Genomic DNA, 19,648 nt, shown 5'->3' with positions numbered 1-19,648 from the left:
TAGTGTATCGTAGGGTATTTAGCATCAACCTTGTCCTCTACCTGCTAGATGCTAGGAGCACCCTCCGCCCCAGCGTGACAACCAGAAATGCCTCCAGATATTGCCACATGCCCCAGTTCAGAACCATATTTGTAAAGCTTGGTAGCAACTTTTTATTTCGTATGCTACTTTGTGTGTTTTGTTGCTAAACTTGAAATATACGTATTAATTTTTAGGTAATAAATTTCCAAAAATGTCACATGGACACTCAACCTCTCTGTTGGTGATTATACCCATGGGACTGTCATTTGCAGGCCTTCTTTAAAATTCTACTTGGGCAGTTAAAACAACATAAAATGACTCTCTTAGAAGCTTTCTTGAAATTTAAATGAACCACCGTCGTGATACATTCCCTATGTCGGTGACTTGTCTACTCAAGTTCTTTAAGCGTCAGTTTCGTCTAGCTTGGTGGTTTTTCTTTAGAGGCCGTGTTGGTCATGTGTGAATTGCCCATCTTTTTACAATCTCTTCTCAATGAGTTTATACAACGAGTCTCTGGTAAGAGACAGACGTGGGAGTGAAAACATTTCTCCTTAACCACAGGAGGGGATTTTTTACAATGCCTTTAGCTGCAGATACCCAGGGTACCTCACCCAGCAGGAAGGAGAGGGAACTATACTTGAGCTAAACATTTTCATAAACTACTTCTCATGGAAAAGACAATCCAAAATAATGGAAATTTCTTTAAAATATCCATGTGCCTTGAGATAGAAGAAAGCCCTTTAGTTTAAGAAAAATGCACTTAAAATTAGTGAATACCTTGTGATCCAAAAATACTTTTAGACATATATGTTGAAGGGTTTTGAATGGAAGGAACTTCTAGAGTGTAGTGTACTTTATTATATAGTATTACGCATTTACACTGATCATCAAAGAACATTGTATCTGTGCAGACGGAGATTCCGAAAAGGCTGAACAATTTTAGGGGAGCCACGGCGACAACCTCTGAAGGATCTAGGAACCTAAGGAGGATCTACCTTTTATTGAATAGAAATCTTAAAAGCAAAAATAACTGGCCTGGCTTGAATGTCAATTGTTTAAAAAAAGAGAGCGAGGAAGAAAAAAACCTGTTGTGTGGTCAGGCAGTTATTTTTATATCATCTAGGCATAATTTTTAACCAAAGAAACAAAACAATCAATAATGTTGTAAAAGCCACTTATACTCTGAGTTTGAAACAACTGCTTTATGCCACAAAATTCCTGTTGCTACCTCCGTTAGTGACTAATTCAATATGTCCTATATGTCAACATGTTTTTATTACTCAGCTAAAGTCGGCTTTGCTGGATTAAATGTCATTTAAAATGATCAATCGGCAGCTTGTTTGGGGTTGGTTTTACATTTATGAAAGGAAAAAGCTTGCCAGATAAAATTGTTCTTGAAGCTTATAGGGAAATAATGTTCTCTGGTAAGCTCTGCCCTTCTTTTGCCATCTGACAAGGTCATTCATGGAAGCCCAGTGCTGGTTAAGTCCTTACATGAAGAAACGGTCCAGTTGACGTTTCACTGTTTCATGAGAAGTAGAACGTACCGTGACAGTAAGAGAGAAGCAACAGAAACGGTGCAATGAAAACCCCCGTGCTTGTGGATGGAGAACTATCCACTTTGTTTCAACTCCACAGTGGGCCTCTGAGTGGAGTGCCTTCTGCCTGGAGTCAGGAGGGCTGCCCTGATGTCACCCACCTTCATATGGGCAAAATGTCTTTATAGCAAACTGTAAAAGACAACCAGGTAGTTTCTTAATTGCTGAAATCTACTAAAATAAACACACTAGAAAATCACATTCCCAATCCAGAGGAATTCAGTGGTGTGGTCAGCCTATTTGAAGTGAAAATGATTGTAAACCTATAAAGAGATATGGGAGGGGTTACACACAATCTACACACAATCCGCTTTTGTTCCTCTTAATTTACTGGCTTTTTTCCCCCTAGAGATATGGTCTCACTCGGCCAGGCGCAGTGGTTCACCCCTGTAATTCCAGCACTTTGGGAGGCTGAGGCGGGAGGATCAGGAGATTGAGACCATCCTGGCTAACATGGTGAAACCCCATCTCTACTAAAAATACAAAAAATTAGCCAGGCATGATGGCAGGTCCCTGTAATCCCAGCTACTAGGGAGTCTGAGGTAGGAGAATGACTTGAACCCAGGAGGCAGAGGTTGCAGTGAGCAGAGGTTGCACCACTGTACTCCAGCCTGGGTGACAGAGTGAAACTCCATCTCAAAAAAAAAAGAGAGAGAGAGGGTCTCACTTTGTCACTCTACTGCCCAGGCTGAGTGCAGTGGGTTGATCATGGCTCACTGCAGCCCCAAACCCCTGGGCTCAAGCAGTTCTCCCACCTCAGCCTCCCAACTAGCTGGGATTACAGGCATGTACCACCACGCCCGGATAATTTTTCAAATTTTTTTGGTGGAGATAAGGTCTCATTATGTTGCTTAGGCTGGTCTTGAACTCCTGGGCTTTCAAGCAACCCTGCTGCCTCTGCCTCCCAAAGCAATGAAATTATAGGTATAAGCCACCACACCCAGCCCTCATTTGCAGTCACTTTATGTGATAATAGTTGATTTTGTCAGTGTTTTCCAGTTGGAAGAGACTGTGGAAAATTTAAATATATCTGCTATTTGATGGTAGGAAACACACTGGAATATGAAGCCACAGCTGAGTTCTGGTCTTAGTCCTTTTGGGATGCTCTAACAACCTGCCATAGACTGGGAAGTTTATATGCAATAGACATGGATTGCTCCACAGTTCCGGGGGCAGGGAAGATCAAGGCCCTAGCAGAGGAGGCATCTGGTGAGGGCCCACTTTCTGGTTCATAGACAGCACTTTCTTGCCGTGTCTTCACTTGGTGGAAGGGTGAGGGGTCTCTCTCAGGCCTATTTTAAAAGAGCACTAATCCCACTTGCAAGGGTGGTGCCTCCAAGATCTGATCACCTCCCAAAGGTACCTTGGGAGTTAGGATTTCAACAGATGAATTTGGGGAGGACGTGAATATTCAGACCGCGTAGCAGAGCTGTTTTCCCTTTATAGTGAAAGTGATTTAAGACAAGGAGGTGCCTGCAAAGGAAAAAGACACTTTGCCACTTTTTACTGCTTTGCCTAAAAACTACAGTCATCCTCCTTCCAATGCCTTAAAAATGAGCTAGATTGGCCAGGTGCAGTGGCTCACACCTGTAATCCCGGCACTTTGGGAGGCTGTGGCAGGCGGATCACCTGAGGTCAGGGGTTCAAGACCAGCCTGGCCAACATGGCGAAACCCCATCTCTACTGAAAATACAAAAATTCGCCAGGTGTGGTGGCATATGCCTGTAATCCCAGCTACCCAGGAGGCTGAGTCAGGAGAATCACTGGAACCCAGGGAACAGAGGCTGCAGTGAGCTGAAATTCCACCACTGCACTCCAGCCTGGGCAACATAGCAAGACTGTGTCTCAAAAAAAAATCTGAGCTAGATTATTCTCAGTCTGCAGTAGAACACGGACTTCTCAAGGTACTTAGGATTCTTGGGTTGTTCATCTTCTCCACGCCCCCCACCTCAGCCCACCCTCTGGCAGTACAGAATGCAGTTTGGCAGGGCAGGGTAGGTAATAGAAGTGGACAGCTTCTGTTGTCAGAATGGAGCTCAAACTCCAGGACTACAGTGTCATTGTTTTAAGAAGGATGCCACTTGTCCTTTTCCAAAACACAATGAATGACACACCACATAATGTTTAAACACAGATAACACAGAAGAAGGGATACTTTAAGGCATACTAGAGATTTAGGGTCAATGTACATTTCATGGTAGTTCCTTGAAAGATTACGCTTCAGGAAAATGCCACATCAAACCAATGTCTTCCGCTGCACAGAGAGAACACTGGAGTTCACCAAAGGTAAAAGGTACACTGAGCAGAGTGCACTTTGTTCTGGAAAGTACTAAGACTTTACAAACCTATACCCATTAACGAGTTTCTCTGAGACTAGAAATTGCATCGGGAAGTGTGTCCTAGTACGGGCCCTAGGGTCGTGCAGAGCCAAGGATCCTATGTGTTGCTCATAAGCTGTGTCTTTCTGAGTAAATCATCAAACCCTCTAGCTGCGGCTTCCTGCTCTATAAAATAGGAATGGCAACAGCACCTGCCTCATAAGGGTCAGGCGTAAAACCAGGCCTGTAGAAGCCACAGCTCGTGCCTGCAGATAGCACCCACTGAATGCCATTGTTGTGTTTATTACTTTCTCTTCCCTCCCCTTATCACTAACACAATAATCCTATAAAGTGGGTGAGTGCTGCTCTTCCCATTTTGTGAGGCAGCAGAACCTCAGGAAAATTAAGAAACGTGTCTGGGGTGGCCCAGCTGAATTCCCCTTGTCAGTGTAACCCCAGAGAAGGGTGTATGTCTTTCTCTGTGAAACAGATATGCTGGCTGTAATATATTCCAAGTCTCAGTTGGACACTCCCCTTTCAAATGTGCCAGGCCCAGGCCTCGCCCAAAGTGAAAAAGAACGTACGTTGTACTGCAGGAGTCTGGAGTGCAAACCCCAGTGACCTCGCGCAGGTTATTTCTACCTCTCTGAGGATCAGAAATACAGATAAAGGCCAGGCACGGTGGCTCACACCTATAATCCCAGCACTTTGGGAGGCCGAGGTGAGTGGATCACGAGGTCAAGAGATCGAGACCATCCTGGTCAACATGGTGAAACCCCGTCTCTACTAAAAATACAAAAATTAGCTGGGCATGGTGGCGCGCGCCTGTAGTCCCAGCTACTCGGGAGGCTGAGGCAGGAGAATTGCTTGAACCCAGGGGGCGGAGGTTGCGGTGAGCCAAGATCGTGCCATTGCACTCCAGTCTGGGTAACAAGAGCGAAACTCCGTCTCAAAAAAAAAAAAAAGAAATACAGATAAAGTGCTGAGTTCATACTTGGCATTCAATAATTGATCTTCCATCACCAGCCATTCTGACGGGTGCCTATAAAAAGTGGGCATCTCCAGAATCATGCAGTGAACACCTGGAAATTGTTGCTGCCGCTTCTCATTTGGAGGCAAATCAACCTTTAACTAAACCTAGAAGGCACACATCAGTCTCCAGCTACCTCTCCAGGCTCTGCTGGAGGGCAATCACACACCTTCATAGCACACATCCAGAAAGTAATAGAAAGGGGAAGGTGTGTATCATGTCTTTTTTTTTTTTTTTTTTTTTTTTGAGACAAAGTCTTGCTCTGTCACTCAGGCTAGAGTGCAGTGGCACGATCTCGGCTTACTGCAACCTCCACCCTCCTGTATTCAAGCAATTCTCCTGCCTCAGCCTCCCGAGTAGGGCTGGGACTACAGGCGCACACCACCACACCCAGCTAATTTTTTGTATTTTTAATAGAGATGTGTTTTCGCCATGTTGGCCAGGCTGGTCTCAAACTCCTGGCCTCAAGCGATCCACCTGCCTCGGCCTCCCAAAGTGCTGGGATTTTAGGCTTGAGCCACCACACCCGGCCATGTCTTCTCTTTAAATTTACCAGTCCACACCCGAAAGCCAAGATCCAACACTATGCGTAGGCCGTATTAAATCACTTCACACTTAATATCCATTGCCTGACTGACTGTTCAAACATCAGTTCTGCAAATGGAGAAAGTGACTTTTGCACTGGATTCCTTTCTACCGTAATCCACTAGATCAAAACACTGTTTAAAGGCCTCCAACGTGTGATAGAATGAGGATCTCTGTATTTCTTTTTAAAACCACGCTAGCCACAGTTCCCACAGTCAGAGTCACCATGCCACATAGGTTTTCTTTTCCCAGTTTTTCACTCCTCACTCCTTTTTGCTGTTTTAGCCTACCCCTCCCTTCTCGTCTTTATCCATCCATCTCCCACCAACAACAGGATAATCTTTATGCCCCACGGTTTTTTACCACACAGCTCTCTTTGGAGCATCAGGACCCTCTTTCCACCCATTTCTCCTTACAGCCTGCATTTAACACACTTTCAGAGCCCATTCATTCACAGTTAGAGCTTGCTTCCCGAAGTCTTTCACATGGGCTCTGCCCAGGTTTAAGTTTGAGTTATGACCGTGGACCTCCCGGTCACTGTGTCCTCATCTGTGGAGGAAGGCTGTCACCTGGATCATCTCTGTGGTCTCCATGCATCAAAGGTTACACAACAGGACCTCCCTCCATCTCTCTGGGCCTTCATTTCTTCCCTGTGAAATAAAGAAGTTAGACAATCAGTCAGCCCAAGCTAGGCAAAAGCGGTTGCTGGATTATTTTCTGATTCTTCTGGTTAGTGCCTCAACAAGAAGTATTTTCATCAGTGTTTTCTTGCCCTTTTCCTCTGTAGACTGTAGGCTGCTTTGGGATTACGTCTATCAGTTGCTTTCTGACAGCCGGTACGAAAACTTCATCCGATGGGAGGACAAAGAATCCAAAATATTCCGGATAGTGGATCCCAACGGACTGGCTCGACTGTGGGGCAACCATAAGGTAAAAGGCAGCAGATAACTGCTCCATAAACTAGCGCGAAAATGAGGTCTTTATCCCTGGATTGGAAGATAATCGCTGTCTTCTGCTTTCTACTTCTGCCCATACTTACTTAGTTTATTCCTTGCTGGGCAAGCAATTAGGCAGTTGCAAAGGGAAGGAAATAATTAAAGATGTGTCTTTCCATCCGTTCCTGAGGCCAGGTTCCCATTAACTCTCATGTCCCAGTTTGCTGGGCTGCATCATGAGTGACCCTCGTTGCCGCTCCCCTTGACCTGGTCCTGCCACCTCCACTGTTGTTAGGAACTGGGTAAAAGGGAAGTGCTGCAAGACTGACTCACAGGGGACCTCTGGGAAGTGTCACTTCTTTCCTGCTCAGTTAGAAATTCCCATGTTGACAAAAGCCCATTTCTGCATATGAAATACTTATATTCTGACTGTAAAAATCCCTGTTATAAGCAAGCAATGCAAGAGGTTTGATTGCCCCACAGTTTTTCCAGACTGGGAGGAGGGAATGGAATTGAATAAAGCTTTTGCAGTAAGGAAGATTGCTAAAGTATGCAGATGTAAAAAGTGGGTAACCATGATCCAAGCCAGCCAACAGGCGGACCTGAAGCAAAGCCTGACATCTGCACGGTGGCACACCCCAATCCGCTGAGTGAGAAGGCAGGGGGGCCCAGCCAGGTGCCTTCTAAAAAGGCAGTGGGTAATGCAGACCATGACCAAATATGGCAAGGCCCCACTGACAGACACTTCCATGTGTGAGTCACTGAGAAAAATCCCGCTGCTACTCCCACGTTGTACCATCGCCTCGGGGCTCAGAACCACTGTCGTCTTGCTTCCACAACAGGAATTTAAACAAAAACTGTCTTCCTTAAAATGACAGACCAGAAACACAAGTTTGAGAAAAGCTCATTGCAAGAAAAAAAAGAAAAGCTGTGTGGGTCAGAAGGTGAAGGATGACCCAGAGATAGGGGGACCCTGGAGGAAATTCCTCAGGCTGAGCAGAGAGCAGTCTTGGGAAAAGGAAATAAGGGAGGCTGCTGTGGGGTCTCCGTTATTAGCTAGGGCTCCAGGACTTCGGACAAAGGGTGATTCACCTTCGGAGTAAACCTTGGTGACAGTGAATATAACCAGCTAAAGGGTGGGGACAGATGTGCCTGGAAGGCAGCAGATTAGCAGGTAGCGTCCCAAACTGGCAGGGCCACAGGCAGCAGCTGAAGAGCTTTTATTTTTATAGCTCCCCCAGTGCCTTTTCTGAGGTTCATTTCATTGTGTCTTTGTGCTTTTTTTTCTCCCTTCCTCCTTTGAACAAACAGAACAGAACAAACATGACCTATGAGAAAATGTCCAGAGCCCTGCGCCACTACTACAAACTAAACATTATCAGGAAGGAGCCAGGACAAAGGCTTTTGTTCAGGTAGCACTTCCTTTTTCTCCTTTCCTTCTTTTGGGAGGATGCTGTTTTCTTTAAATACCGGGGAGCGGGCGGGGGCGGGGGAACTGTTAAGCTTTACCTGCCTATCTGATTCTCAAAGCCATCATTGCTACAAACTGGATGCCAAATACTGGTTTGTTAGGATTTAAGGAAAATGTTTTTTTTTTTAACTTATGCCTGTCCCGTAAGAAAGCCAAAACTAAATGAACAGAATCTGACTCACCTTTAAAATAACGCAGTGACCAAGTAATACTCTGTGGCATTCAACTCCGGTTTCGTTAAAAGCACAAAGTCAATGGAAAACAAGGAATGAAACCTAGACTTCCGGGTTACCAACCCTGTAGGGCAACTTTCTAAACGAGTATTTGTCAAAACGCAGGCAGTGACCCACCATGAGTCATGAAATAGATTGAATGGGCCCATCACAGCTTTTGTTTTAATGAAGTAAGAATAGCATAGGATAGAGCTGAAGATACCAAGCTGCATCGCATGTAGCGAGAATGCCAGTTGATTCATGAACCTGTTGTTCTAGGTGTGTATGTGCACGGTGAGTCGTGCTGGGAAATGCATTTCGTAGGATACATTGTAGTCAGAAAAGTCTAAAAGCTGCTGCGTAGAATTCTTCCCAGAATTCCTCATAGCTAATGAGTTTCAACCAGTTAGCCTGCCACATAGATTGTAATGCCAAGTCCTGTGGGAGAGAGGAGAAGGAATTGGAAGGAGAGCGGGGATCTGAAGGACCAATCAGGAGAGGCAGAAGTAGACCTCTGGCGCTGGTAGCAGTCATGAGTGGGGCCAAGTGCAGGTTGGTGGAAGTGAGATCAACAAATACAACCTTGGGTGATGGGTTGTGGCAGGTGGGACAGAAGAGAGTGACAGGCAGGGCTAGAGCTGTAGATTTGGAATTATCTATATACAGGTAGGAAGTGATACCATGTGTGAACTGATGAGCTCACGCATATGATTAATTGATTGGAAAATGTGGAGAACCTGGTCTTTAGCGTTGGGAAGGATGGTAACTTAGGAATACTAAAAGCAATTGAGATCTTCAAAAGAAACAGGAAAGGCTATTTAAGGAAGGGAAACAGAATAGAAGGAATAAAAAAAGAACCTTCCCTTCTCTGGCTCTACTGATGCCTCTTCTTCATCCTTCAGCCTAAACTCAGCTCTTGACTCCCTTTCTTCCCACTCTGTACCTTTTCTGTGGATGAACTGATCCCAACACACAACTTCATTTATCACTTCAGCGGTTGGGCTCTTAAATCTCTACATCCAGCTCTAAAATCTCCCTGGAATTCTAAATGTGAATGTCCAAGAGCTTCTTGTAGGGTGTGTCCCCTTAAATATCACATTTAAGTATTTCAGATATGACACCTTCAAAACAGACCCTCGTCTCAGATTAGAAGTTCCACCCAGAGGCCAGGTGCAGTGGCTCATGCCTGTAATCCCAGCACTTTGGGGGCCAAGGTGGGCAGATAGCAGGTCAAGAGATCAAAATCATCCTGGCCAACATGGTGAAACCCCAGCTCCACTAAAACTACAAAAAGTAGCTGGGCGTGGTGGCATGAGCCTGTAGTCCCAATTACCTGGGAGGCAGGAGAATCGCTTGAACCTAAGAGGCGGAGGTTGCAGTTACCTGAGATCACGCCACTGCACTTCAGCCTGGTGATAGAGCAAGACTCCATCTAAAAAAAAAAAAAAAAAAAGGAAATTCCACCCAGAATTCTTGAATTTTTGTTGGCTCATCTGGGGCATCGCTGCTGTTTGAAGCGACCAACTTTGAAACTAGTTGCCTTTGACTCTTCTCGTATCCTGGTCATTGTGCTAGACTGGCTGTTGGCTCTTCAGCACCATTCCCACTCTATTCTGTGTGCCAGGGGCTGGAAGCTTGGCACCTACATTTCCAAGGGCTTGTTGCCAGAAGGTCCCAGGCTGGAGTCTTTCAATGACAAGCAGTTTCATGAGACCTGGGAGATGAGAAAAAGGCAAAGGCTTCCTTGACAGTGGAAGCTGATGTCTGGACTTCATGATTCACGTCTGGATTCACTCAACAATCTCTTTCTATCTCTGGTCCACTCCCTGCCTCCTGAAACCATAATACAAACTGCCAGCTGCCATAAACACTACTATGATTCCCTGTGCCAGGAATGTATGTGACCTTAACCTTTGCCTTTTTAATACCTATACCCTCAAGGCTCAACCTCAAGTCCATTGCCCTGAATGAGGCCTTCTTGAGCTGCTCCAACCACACATAGCTGTCTTCTTCCATCATCACTTGGGTTCCCTTGGGCCCTTAACTACACTATGATTTGCACTTTCTTTTCCTTTTTTGTTTTTTTTTTTTGAGACAGAGTCTTGCTCCTCTGTCACCCAGCCTACAGTGCAGTGGCACGATCTCAACTCACTGCAACCTCCACCTCCTGGATTCAAGCAATTCTCATAATTATCATGACTCAGCCTCCCTAGTAGCTGGGATTACAGGTGCCTGCACCATGTCCAACTAATTTTTGTATTTGTAGTGGAGACACGGTTGCGCCATGTTAGCCAGGCTGGTCCCAAACTCCTGTCTTCAAGTGATCTGCCCATCTTGGCCTCCCAAAGTCCTTGGATTACAGGTGTGAGCCACCATGCCTGGCCAGTTTGTTTTTCTAGAGACAGGGTCTTACTCTGTTGCCCAGGCTGGAGTGCAGTGGTGTGATCATAGCCACCGCAGCCTCAAACTCTGTGCTCAAGCAGTCCTCCTGCCTCAGCATCCTGAATAGCTAGGACTACAGGATTTCTGTTTTTAATACAGGTTGAGTATCCCTTATCTGGAATGCTTGGGACCAGAATTGTTTCCAGTTTTCAGATTAGGGATGCTCAGCCTGTGTGAAGTCTTTCTCCTCTATAACTAGACTGTAAGCTCCTAGAAGGTAGAGGATTCTACTTTTTATCATTCTGTGTTACACTTTGATGTGGAATATCAGAAGCTTAATATGGGAAAGTCGTCAAAAGAAGAAAGGGATGGTTTGGGGGGGCCAAGCACAGCATATCTGTGGAGTTGGCTTAGAGGGACTCCTTATTGACGTCAGATGTGGAGGGAGAAATTTTAGTTAGGGGATAAAAGAGAGAAACTGGCCAGGCCTGGTGGCTCAAGCCTGTAATCCCAGCACTTTGGGAGGCCGAGTCAGGTGGTCAACATGGTGAAACCCCGTCTCTACTAAAAATACAAAAAATTAGCTGGGCATGGTGGTGCGTGCCTGTAATCCCAGCTACTCAGGAGGCTGAGGCAGGAGAATTGCCTGAACCCAGGAGGCAGAGGTAGCGGTGAGCCCAGACGCGCCATTGCACTCCAGCCTGGGTAACAAGAGCAAAACTCCATCTCAAAAAAAATACAGAGGAGAGAGGAACAATCCAAGATGGCCAATCGATAACAGCTCGGGATTGCAGCTCTCAGTCAAAGCGCAGAGAACTAGAGGAAGCCACACTTTCAGACAAATTCTGGTCGCTCACGGAGCAGAAGATCCCCAGTGGAGGAACCACACGGGTCGCCAGTGCAACTCTTGTGGCCGGCACAGCGGTTTCGCCAGCACCTCCGTGCGGCAGCTCTTGGAGCAGAGTAAACAGGGCCAGCTCCCTTTCTGACCGAGGTTTGGAGGACCCACCCGGGTCCCCAGCACGACTCCTGAGGCGGGCGCAGCGGCTGTGACGGCACCTCGGCCCGGCAGCTCTCGGCGCAGAGTAAATGAGACTGGTTCCTCTTCTGACTGAGGTTTGAAGCCCGGGGAAGGCAGAGTCGCCCATTACGGACACAAGAAGGAAGCCAGACAGGAGAATCCTGGGCAGAAAAGCACCATCAGTCTTAACGCTGCTGCTCTGGCCCTGGGAACTAACAACCTGGACGTCCACTCAAGAGACCTAATCTGAAAGCTGGTAATTTCAAAGACGACAGGAGGATAAATTTACAATTATGGGAAGAAACCAGCGTAAAAAGGCTGAGAATACTCAAAATCAGAACGCCTCTCCCTCTAAAGATGATCACAGTTCCACATCAACAATGGAACAAGGCTTGACGGAGAACGAGCGCATCCCAATGACAGAATCAGTCTTCAAGGAATGCATAATAAGAAACTTCTGTGAGTTAAAAGAACATGTTGTAGCCCAACGTAAAGAAACTAGAAACTTTGAAAAAAGGTTTGATGAAATCCTATTGAGAATAGACAACTTAGAGAGAAATATAAGTGAATTAATGGAACTGAAGAATACAATACAGGAACTCCGAGAAGTTTGCACAGGTTTAAACACTCAAATTGTTCAAGCAGAAGAAGGGATATCAGAGGTCAAAGTCCAACTTAATGAAACAAAACAAGAAGACAAGATTAGAGATAAAAGGATAAAAAGGAATGAGCAAAGTCTCCAAGAAATGTGGGACTATGTGAAAAGACCAAATTTAGGTTTGATTGGTGTACCTGAATGTGACGGAGAGAATGAATCCAAGCTGGAAAATACCCTTCAGGATATTATTCAGGAAAACTTTCCTGAACTAGCAAAGCAGGTCAACATTCAACCCCAGGTAATACAGAAAACACCACAAAGATATTCCTCAAGAAGAGCAACCCCAAGGCACATAATCGTTAGATTCACCAGGGTTGAAACGAAGGAGAAAATACTAAGGGCAGCCAGAGAGAAAGGTCAGGTTACCCACAAAGGCAAGCCTATCAGACTTACAGCAGATCTCTCAGCAGAAACTCTACAAGCCAGAAGAGAGTAGGGGCCAATATTCAACATCCTCAAAGAACAGAACCTTCAGCCTAGAATTTCATATCCAGCCAAACTAAGCTTCACAACTGAAGGAAAATTAAAATCTTTTATGAACAAGCAAGAACTCAGAGATTTTATTACCACCAGGCCTGCTTTACAAGAGCTTCTGAAAGAGGCATTACACACAGAAAGAAACAACCAGTATTAGCCTTACTAAAAATACACCAAAAAGTAAAGAGCACCAACATAAAGAAGAATTTTCATCAACGAATGGATCAAACAGCCAGTTAACATCAAATGGCAGTTACCCTAAATTTAAATCGACTAAATCCCCCAATCAAAAGACACAGCCAAAACCCAGCAGTATGCTACATCCAGACCCACTTCACATGCAAGGATACACAAAGACTCAAAACAAAGGCTTGGAGAAAGATTTACCAACCAAATGGAGAGCAAAAATAAATAAATAAATAAAAAGCAGGAGTTGCAATTCTTGTAGCAGATAAAATAGATTTTAAAGCAACAAAGATATAGTGGTAAAAGGATCAATACAACAACAAGAGCTAATGATCCTAACACCCAGATACATAGAGACTTAGATTCAGTGAGACAGAAAATTAATAAGGATATCAAGGACTCGAACTCAGATCCAGAACAAGTAAACTTAATATTTATAGAGCTCCCCACTTCAAATACATAAAATATACATTCTTATCAATACCACATCACACCTACTCATAGGTTTAAATGAAACATTGATTGGCCATTATTAATACCCATTTTTTTTTTCAGAATAAAGCAATATTTCCGTTCACCCTCCCTCTCTCTCTTCCTCTTTCTTTCTCTCCTTTACTCATTTTTTTTTATTTTCTTCTCTCAAAAAAAGAAATCAACTGGTAAACCTCTAGATCCAGGTCGGCAATGTCTCTCTCATTGCTTGAATTCCTTCCTTCCCTTTCCTCCCTCCCTTCCTCCCTTCCTTCCTTCATCCCTTCCTTCCTCCCTCCCTTCCTCCCTCCCTCCCTCCTTCCCTCCCTTCCTGCCTTCCTCACTTCCTCCTTCCCTCCCTAAAAAAAAACAGAGGAGAAACTGCAGATGCTACAGATTGTACTGCCGGAGAAGTTTGGCAGTAATGAGCAGGAAAAAACAGTAAGTAGCCAGAAGATTGATAGGCTTCCAATAAAAGATTTTCAGTAAGAGAAAGGAATTGTGCTATTAGTGGGGGAGAGATTAGCCCTCTTGGAGGAAATGAATGTTAGAAGCCAGACTTGCCACAGAATGAAGGTTTCTTGGTATAAGATCCAGTATGTAATCAATCAAGTGAGGTGTTGAATTATAGGTACTCTTTACAAGATGTTTGAGTGCTGAAGAAGGTGGACGTTTACGTGTTGAAATCGTGGACTAGTGCCATTAAGCAGCTCTTTGATGAGGAGGCAGAACACAAAGAATGAGTAGGACTCAACTCATGAGAAGAGTCCGGAGGATTCCAGACAAGGGGAAAGCTGAAGATGTGTAGGAGAGCATGCACCATGATTTATACAAGAGCCGAGACCGCTAGACTGCAGTGGGTTCAGACTGGTGAACAGTGGAAAATAAGAGCTTCCTAGGTAAATACGGTAGAAGGACCTGGTGGGCAGACCAAAGGATGTATCCTTGACTGGATGAGTGGTCATTGTAGGCTTTTGCATATGGAGTGATGAGAGAAAAATGTAAGTAAGCTCTAAGAGAGTTTATCTGGTGCAGGGGCAGAGTATATGGGGAGAGAAAGGTGTGCAGACACAGACGGGGAGTGGAAAGGGTGCTCCTACAGGGCAGGTGGGATATCTGCAACCAGGCTGCCTTCCCGAGCCATGTAAATCACGGTCAAAACACATCACTGAGGTCACTTCCAGTTTAACCCATTGAACAGGAAGATGAGGCTTGCTGTACACCCCGGTTGCAAAGGTAGGCAGCCTAAAGAGGGTTCATTGCTGCCTCTTGAAGTTTTGAATACCATTTCCTGGCCTTACAGTCTGGAATGGAGTGGATATACAACTCTCATGAGTCTGTGAAATCTAATTCTCTAAAAGAAAGAAACATGTTTACATGATCTGGACCAAGGCTTTCTCGTATGGTCATACAGTAATGCACCACATGGTCCCAAAGGGTGCTCACTGCCTTATAGATATCCTAGATGACTTTTTTAAAAATAGAATCTCACTCTTTCACCCAGGTTAGAGTGCAGTGGCCCTAGGCTCAAGAGATCCTCCCACTTCAGCCTCCCAAGTAACTAGGACTACAGATGCACACCACCATATCCAGATTTTTTTTTTTTTTGTAGAGGTGGGGGTCTCACTATGTTGCCCAGGCTGGTCTCAAACTCCTAGGTTCAAGTTATCTTCCCACCCTGGCCTCCCAAAGCACTAGGATTATAGGCATGAGCTACCATACCTGGCCCTAGTCTTTTTAAATAATCATTTTGCCACTTTTCAGACAGAGGAAGGGGTACCTTTTCCTAATTTGCACTAAGTTAGCGTTCATCTTGGGGTTCACTCCTGCTGTATAAGATGATGGAGGCTTACTTTACATACAGGCTCGAGTTCAGAGTGAAGACAGCTTTAGGAAAGTGGAATCTCTTAACTCCTCCACTTCTTCTTCCAAAGGTTTATGAAAACCCCAGATGAAATCATGAGCGGCCGAACAGACCGTCTGGAGCACCTAGAGTCCCAGGAGCTGGATGAACAAATATACCAAGAAGATGAATGCTGAAGGAACCAGCAGTCCACCTCAGTGGCCAGCAGCCCAGAGAACCCCTGCCCGCCAGGATTGCTGGAGGTGTGACCGAGCAGGCGGGCTAAGGAGAGTGGGAAAGGAAGCAACCCGGAAATGGCAGGGACACTTCTCCTGCAGACCAAGAGGGACCCTGGAGCACCTTAGATAAACCACCCAGCAAAGGCGGGGCTGGAATTCTGGCGGAGGGCATGAGGCTGGGACTCGCATGTCAGGTTTCCTTCTCATTTGGAATCTCCGTCTGTAACTCCTCACCCTCACCCTTCCACTGTTGTTAGTTTCATGGTGTTTTTGTTTTCGTTTTTTTAAGAACATGCAGTTTGACTCTTCATCATTCATCTAGGGGAAGACATCTGATGTTGTTTTCCTATGGAAATATATATCTATTATATATATTTTTTGCAAATCTCACAAAGTGCGGCAAGCCCAGCTGGTCAGGAGAGAGAATACTTGCAGAGGGGTTCAGATTCCTCTTTTTTTTACCACGTGGATCAGGTTTGTTCCTGTTACTGTTGGGTCTTGGCTGAAAAAAAAAAAGATACTTTTAAAAAAGATAAAAGGAGAGCTCTCTTTTTCTCTCTCTTACTCTCTTCTTCCCGTGGTCCCCTCTGTTTTCCCTCCCTGCCTGCTATTGAGATGCAGATGCCTTCTGGCAGAGTTCAGCCTCTTAGAGAGTCTTGCGGATTGTTGGCACCTAAACAGAATCAGTGACCTGGGTGCTCTGCGGCCAGCGGCACAGAATCGAACCCACATCCCAGCATTTGGCCACCCATCTGAGGGAGGCCCAAATCATCACAGATGCTGTACTGCAGATACATGCTAGTCCAAAGAGCCGTCCCTGAGATGGCTGTGAGCGCCACACGCCTCAGGCATAAGATAAGGATGGAAGGCTGTCCAAGTTAATTGGAAGGCCTCGGCAGCTTGGGATTAGCTTGGGAGCGCTGCAAAGTGGAAAATATGAAAAGACCACACAGGCCCGGCAGTCCAGAAACTGGGCAAAAATATTCTGCAGTGGGGATTTATTTTTCCAAAGCAGGTAACAGAAGCTAGTGAGAAAGAAAAACTCTCTGTGCCATTCCAAAGGCCATCTTGTGGTCAGTTTCATGCCCTCACCTAATTTTTTTCTTCAATTCCTAGCCTTTTCTAAAGTTTCCTGGTCTCCACTGGACACAGAGCACTGGAGACGGAGGATCCCAGAGGGCAGTCTCAGTTGCAGCCAGTGTTTGCCCAGCCTGGGCAGACAGGAAATTCCTCTGATACATTATTTTTTCTTTCATAGCTCTGTCTCAGAAAGGACCCATCTGTGGCACTTTTTCACCTCAAAATAAGATCGATGGTATCTTGTAAAATGAGGGAGTGCCGCTTCTTAGTATTTTTGATGATCACAGATATTTTTAGAAAGCTGTTTTAGAATTTTTTTTCCCTCTTTTCTAGCCATCTAAATTGACTCTTCCATTATAGGGCTCAGAAATCCAATATTTGGAGTACAGTTTCTTTCAATTCATATTAGACCTGCCTCACAAAGCACCTCCTCCTCGTTCCCCCCTGTTTCCTCCACTCAGTTGGGGGAGCAACTCACAGCTCCTGCGGGATGTATATGTGCCCTCAGCAGCAGCTCCCAGGTGAAGCTGCCAGATCCCCAGGCTTCTCCGTAGCCTTTTCTGAATTGAGTCAGACATGCAGAGGTTGGGTCACACAGACGAGGAATTTTCCCTGGGCCTTACAAGGACACCAACCTAGGGTGCAGATAGATGGACTATGGTTCAAGGACACTGGAATTGGAGAGCTGATCAAGGCTGTCTTCAGCCTGGCTCTGTCCCTGCCTCTTACCAGGGCACAGGTAGACACACAGGGGTAGCCAGCCTGCTCCCACTGTCACAGGCACTTGTCATTTGACCTTCCTGGAGGTCAGGGATCTTCTGTGTGAGGCGAGAGGGTCTCAGTCTGCTTGAAAGGTGATGAGATTCTGCCGGATCTCAGCACGCTGCAGGTGTGTTTTGAGAGTGTTCGGTAGGACATGGTGACCCTATTTCAGAGTGTAAGATGATGGGTACTGCATCGCAAATGCAAAGATTAAGCCAAATACCTGATGTGTTGTGAAAACCACAGATTTTAAGAACAGAGAGAAAGGGATTTTTACACATCCCTCTGTATGAATATGAAATGAGATACCAGGGCATCATGTTGCTACAATGAGAGCCTCTCAGTCTGGCCTTCTCACCCAAGTGCAAGAACTCAGCCTCTTACTGTACAAAGAATCTTACAGTTGAATTATGGAGGGAAATTCCCTTTTGCCCCAAGGATTTCTAGTTTTAAAGCAATATCCCAGGAAAATACGTAAGACAGGACGATACCTTCAGCCACTTGAAGAAGACATAGAAGTCACTCATTCCAATATAATCCTTATTTCCCATCCACGTACAGGCTGAGCATCTCTAATCTGAATAGTTAAAACCCCAAAGGCCCCCAAATCCAAAACATGCTACAACACCATGAGTGGAATATTCCATACCTAACACTTTTGCTTTCTGATGGTTCAGTGTACACAAGTGTTTTATAGAGAAAATTATTTCAAATATATAAAATTAGCTTCAATCTGTGTGTATAAAGTGTATATGAACCATAAATGAGTTTTACGTTTACACCTTGTGCCCATCCCCAGAATCTCTCATTTTATATATATGCAAATATTCCAAGATAAAAAAAACTCCAAGACCCAGAATACTTCTGGTCCCAAGCATTTCAGATAAGGGATATCAATCTGTACTACCAATAATGATTTCTTAATTTCCCTAACTGCAAATGTCCTCTTTATGTGTTCTTTGTGAGACGATCTGGGTAGTGCCAGCACCTGGATATGGTACTTACACACCGCAAACCCTAAAGATTTCAGATCAATTAGCAAACGTTGATGAAGCACCTGCTGAACACTGTGAGGGACCCAAAGGTCAATCAGCCATAATCCCTGCTTTTAGTGTTTCTATTGTACCTGCTAATCCACCCAGCATAAAATTTCTCGTTTCAACACTAAGGATGAGGGGTGTTGTCAGGAGACAAATCTGAAGTCAGAAGAAGAAAATGCAGAGGAGCCCTGCCACGTGATGGACGTGCACTGTCACTTGGGTCTTGAAGTTCTCGTTCCTGCATCTCAGGCTAGCCAGGCCATCTCCTCTCTATCAGAAGAAAGCACTGGTAATTGGCTAAACTCGCTATGTTGAAGGTAACATGAACTCTAAGATCTTGACCGAGGGTGACTTCGTCTTGCTCAAGGTGGCATCACCAATGTCCCAAATCCTTTGGGGAGGAGGGCATGTCCCCACAGAAAAAGAAGAAAAATAGACCAATTTTCTCCTTTCAACAGTATGTTTGGAACCCTCTGGTCCAATGTCTTTTGATACTGATATCTTGTCCAAATGAGAATGTCACTGTAGCTGAAATTCAAATGGCTGTGACAGAATTTACTGAAATAATGAAGTAACAACCATTCCCGCCTTTCACTGCCTAGGCTCCTAGTCTGAATACATTTTTGAAATATGAACTCCCTTTTCCAAAAAAAAAAAGAACCCTGGGTGTCAGGGAGGTGAAGTGACTTGCTCTAGGAGCAGACAGATGCCAAGAACGGAATTAGGATTAGGATCCAGCCAGGGCTTACCCTGTCTGACCCATTCCCACCCAGGAAACTGAAGATAAAAGATTTGGGAAAACACAGCAAGAAAAAAGGGCAGTTTTCTTTGCCCAAGCATTTGGTGCTAGTCAGAGGCTGTTGACTTGTCCTGCTCCTCTTCCGAGTAGAAGTAAAGGGTGTGACACAAGGAAGCCAGTGGGGTGGGAGGGGGGCACAATAGTCCCTGCCCAAAACCCACAGAAGACTAACCTGATACTCTTTTGACCCAACTGCTTCAACACTAAACAACTGCACACTCCCTGACTCTCTCACACATGCCAAGTGAACATTCTTGATGATTTCTCTTTGTGACTGCAACCACCTGCAAACCAGAACGAATCTAGAATTCTCATTTTTTCCCCTTTTTGTTTAGTTTCTAATCTCTTGTTTATGAGGTGTGGGGTTTATAAGGGACTGAATCAAATGAATGTAACAAAAAAGAAAAAAAAAAACAAAAAAAAATGCCTTTTCTCAGGGCCAGTGAGTTGCAAATAATTTTTAAAGAAAAGCCTATAATTACATCATCTCAATAAATTTTTTATAAAAAACATGAAGTCC

The 19,648-nt window shown here is 44.9% G+C and overlaps 1 protein-coding gene across 7 annotated transcripts in view; it reads left to right on the top strand.

Annotated features, from left to right (window-relative positions):
* ETV6 (ETS variant transcription factor 6) overlaps positions 1 to 18,762 on the top strand; it is a 257,591-nt gene extending 238,829 nt beyond the window's left edge. For all 7 annotated transcript variants that reach the window (XM_017975825.4, XM_009003317.5, XM_002752140.6 and 4 more), the window contains 3 exons: positions 6,340 to 6,482; positions 7,799 to 7,899; positions 15,300 to 18,762. In XM_017975825.4, coding sequence (XP_017831314.1) covers positions 6,340 to 6,482; positions 7,799 to 7,899; positions 15,300 to 15,405 — 350 coding nt within the window. In that variant the 3' untranslated portion in view covers positions 15,406 to 18,762. The remainder of the gene's footprint in view (positions 1 to 6,339; positions 6,483 to 7,798; positions 7,900 to 15,299) is intronic.
* The last annotated feature ends 886 nt before the right edge of the window (positions 18,763 to 19,648 follow it).

The sequence above is a fragment of the Callithrix jacchus genome, chromosome 9 (assembly GCF_049354715.1).
Source record: "Callithrix jacchus isolate 240 chromosome 9, calJac240_pri, whole genome shotgun sequence".
NCBI classification, from domain to species: domain Eukaryota; kingdom Metazoa; phylum Chordata; class Mammalia; order Primates; family Cebidae; genus Callithrix; species Callithrix jacchus.
This window is presented reverse-complemented; position numbering and strand designations above follow the sequence as displayed.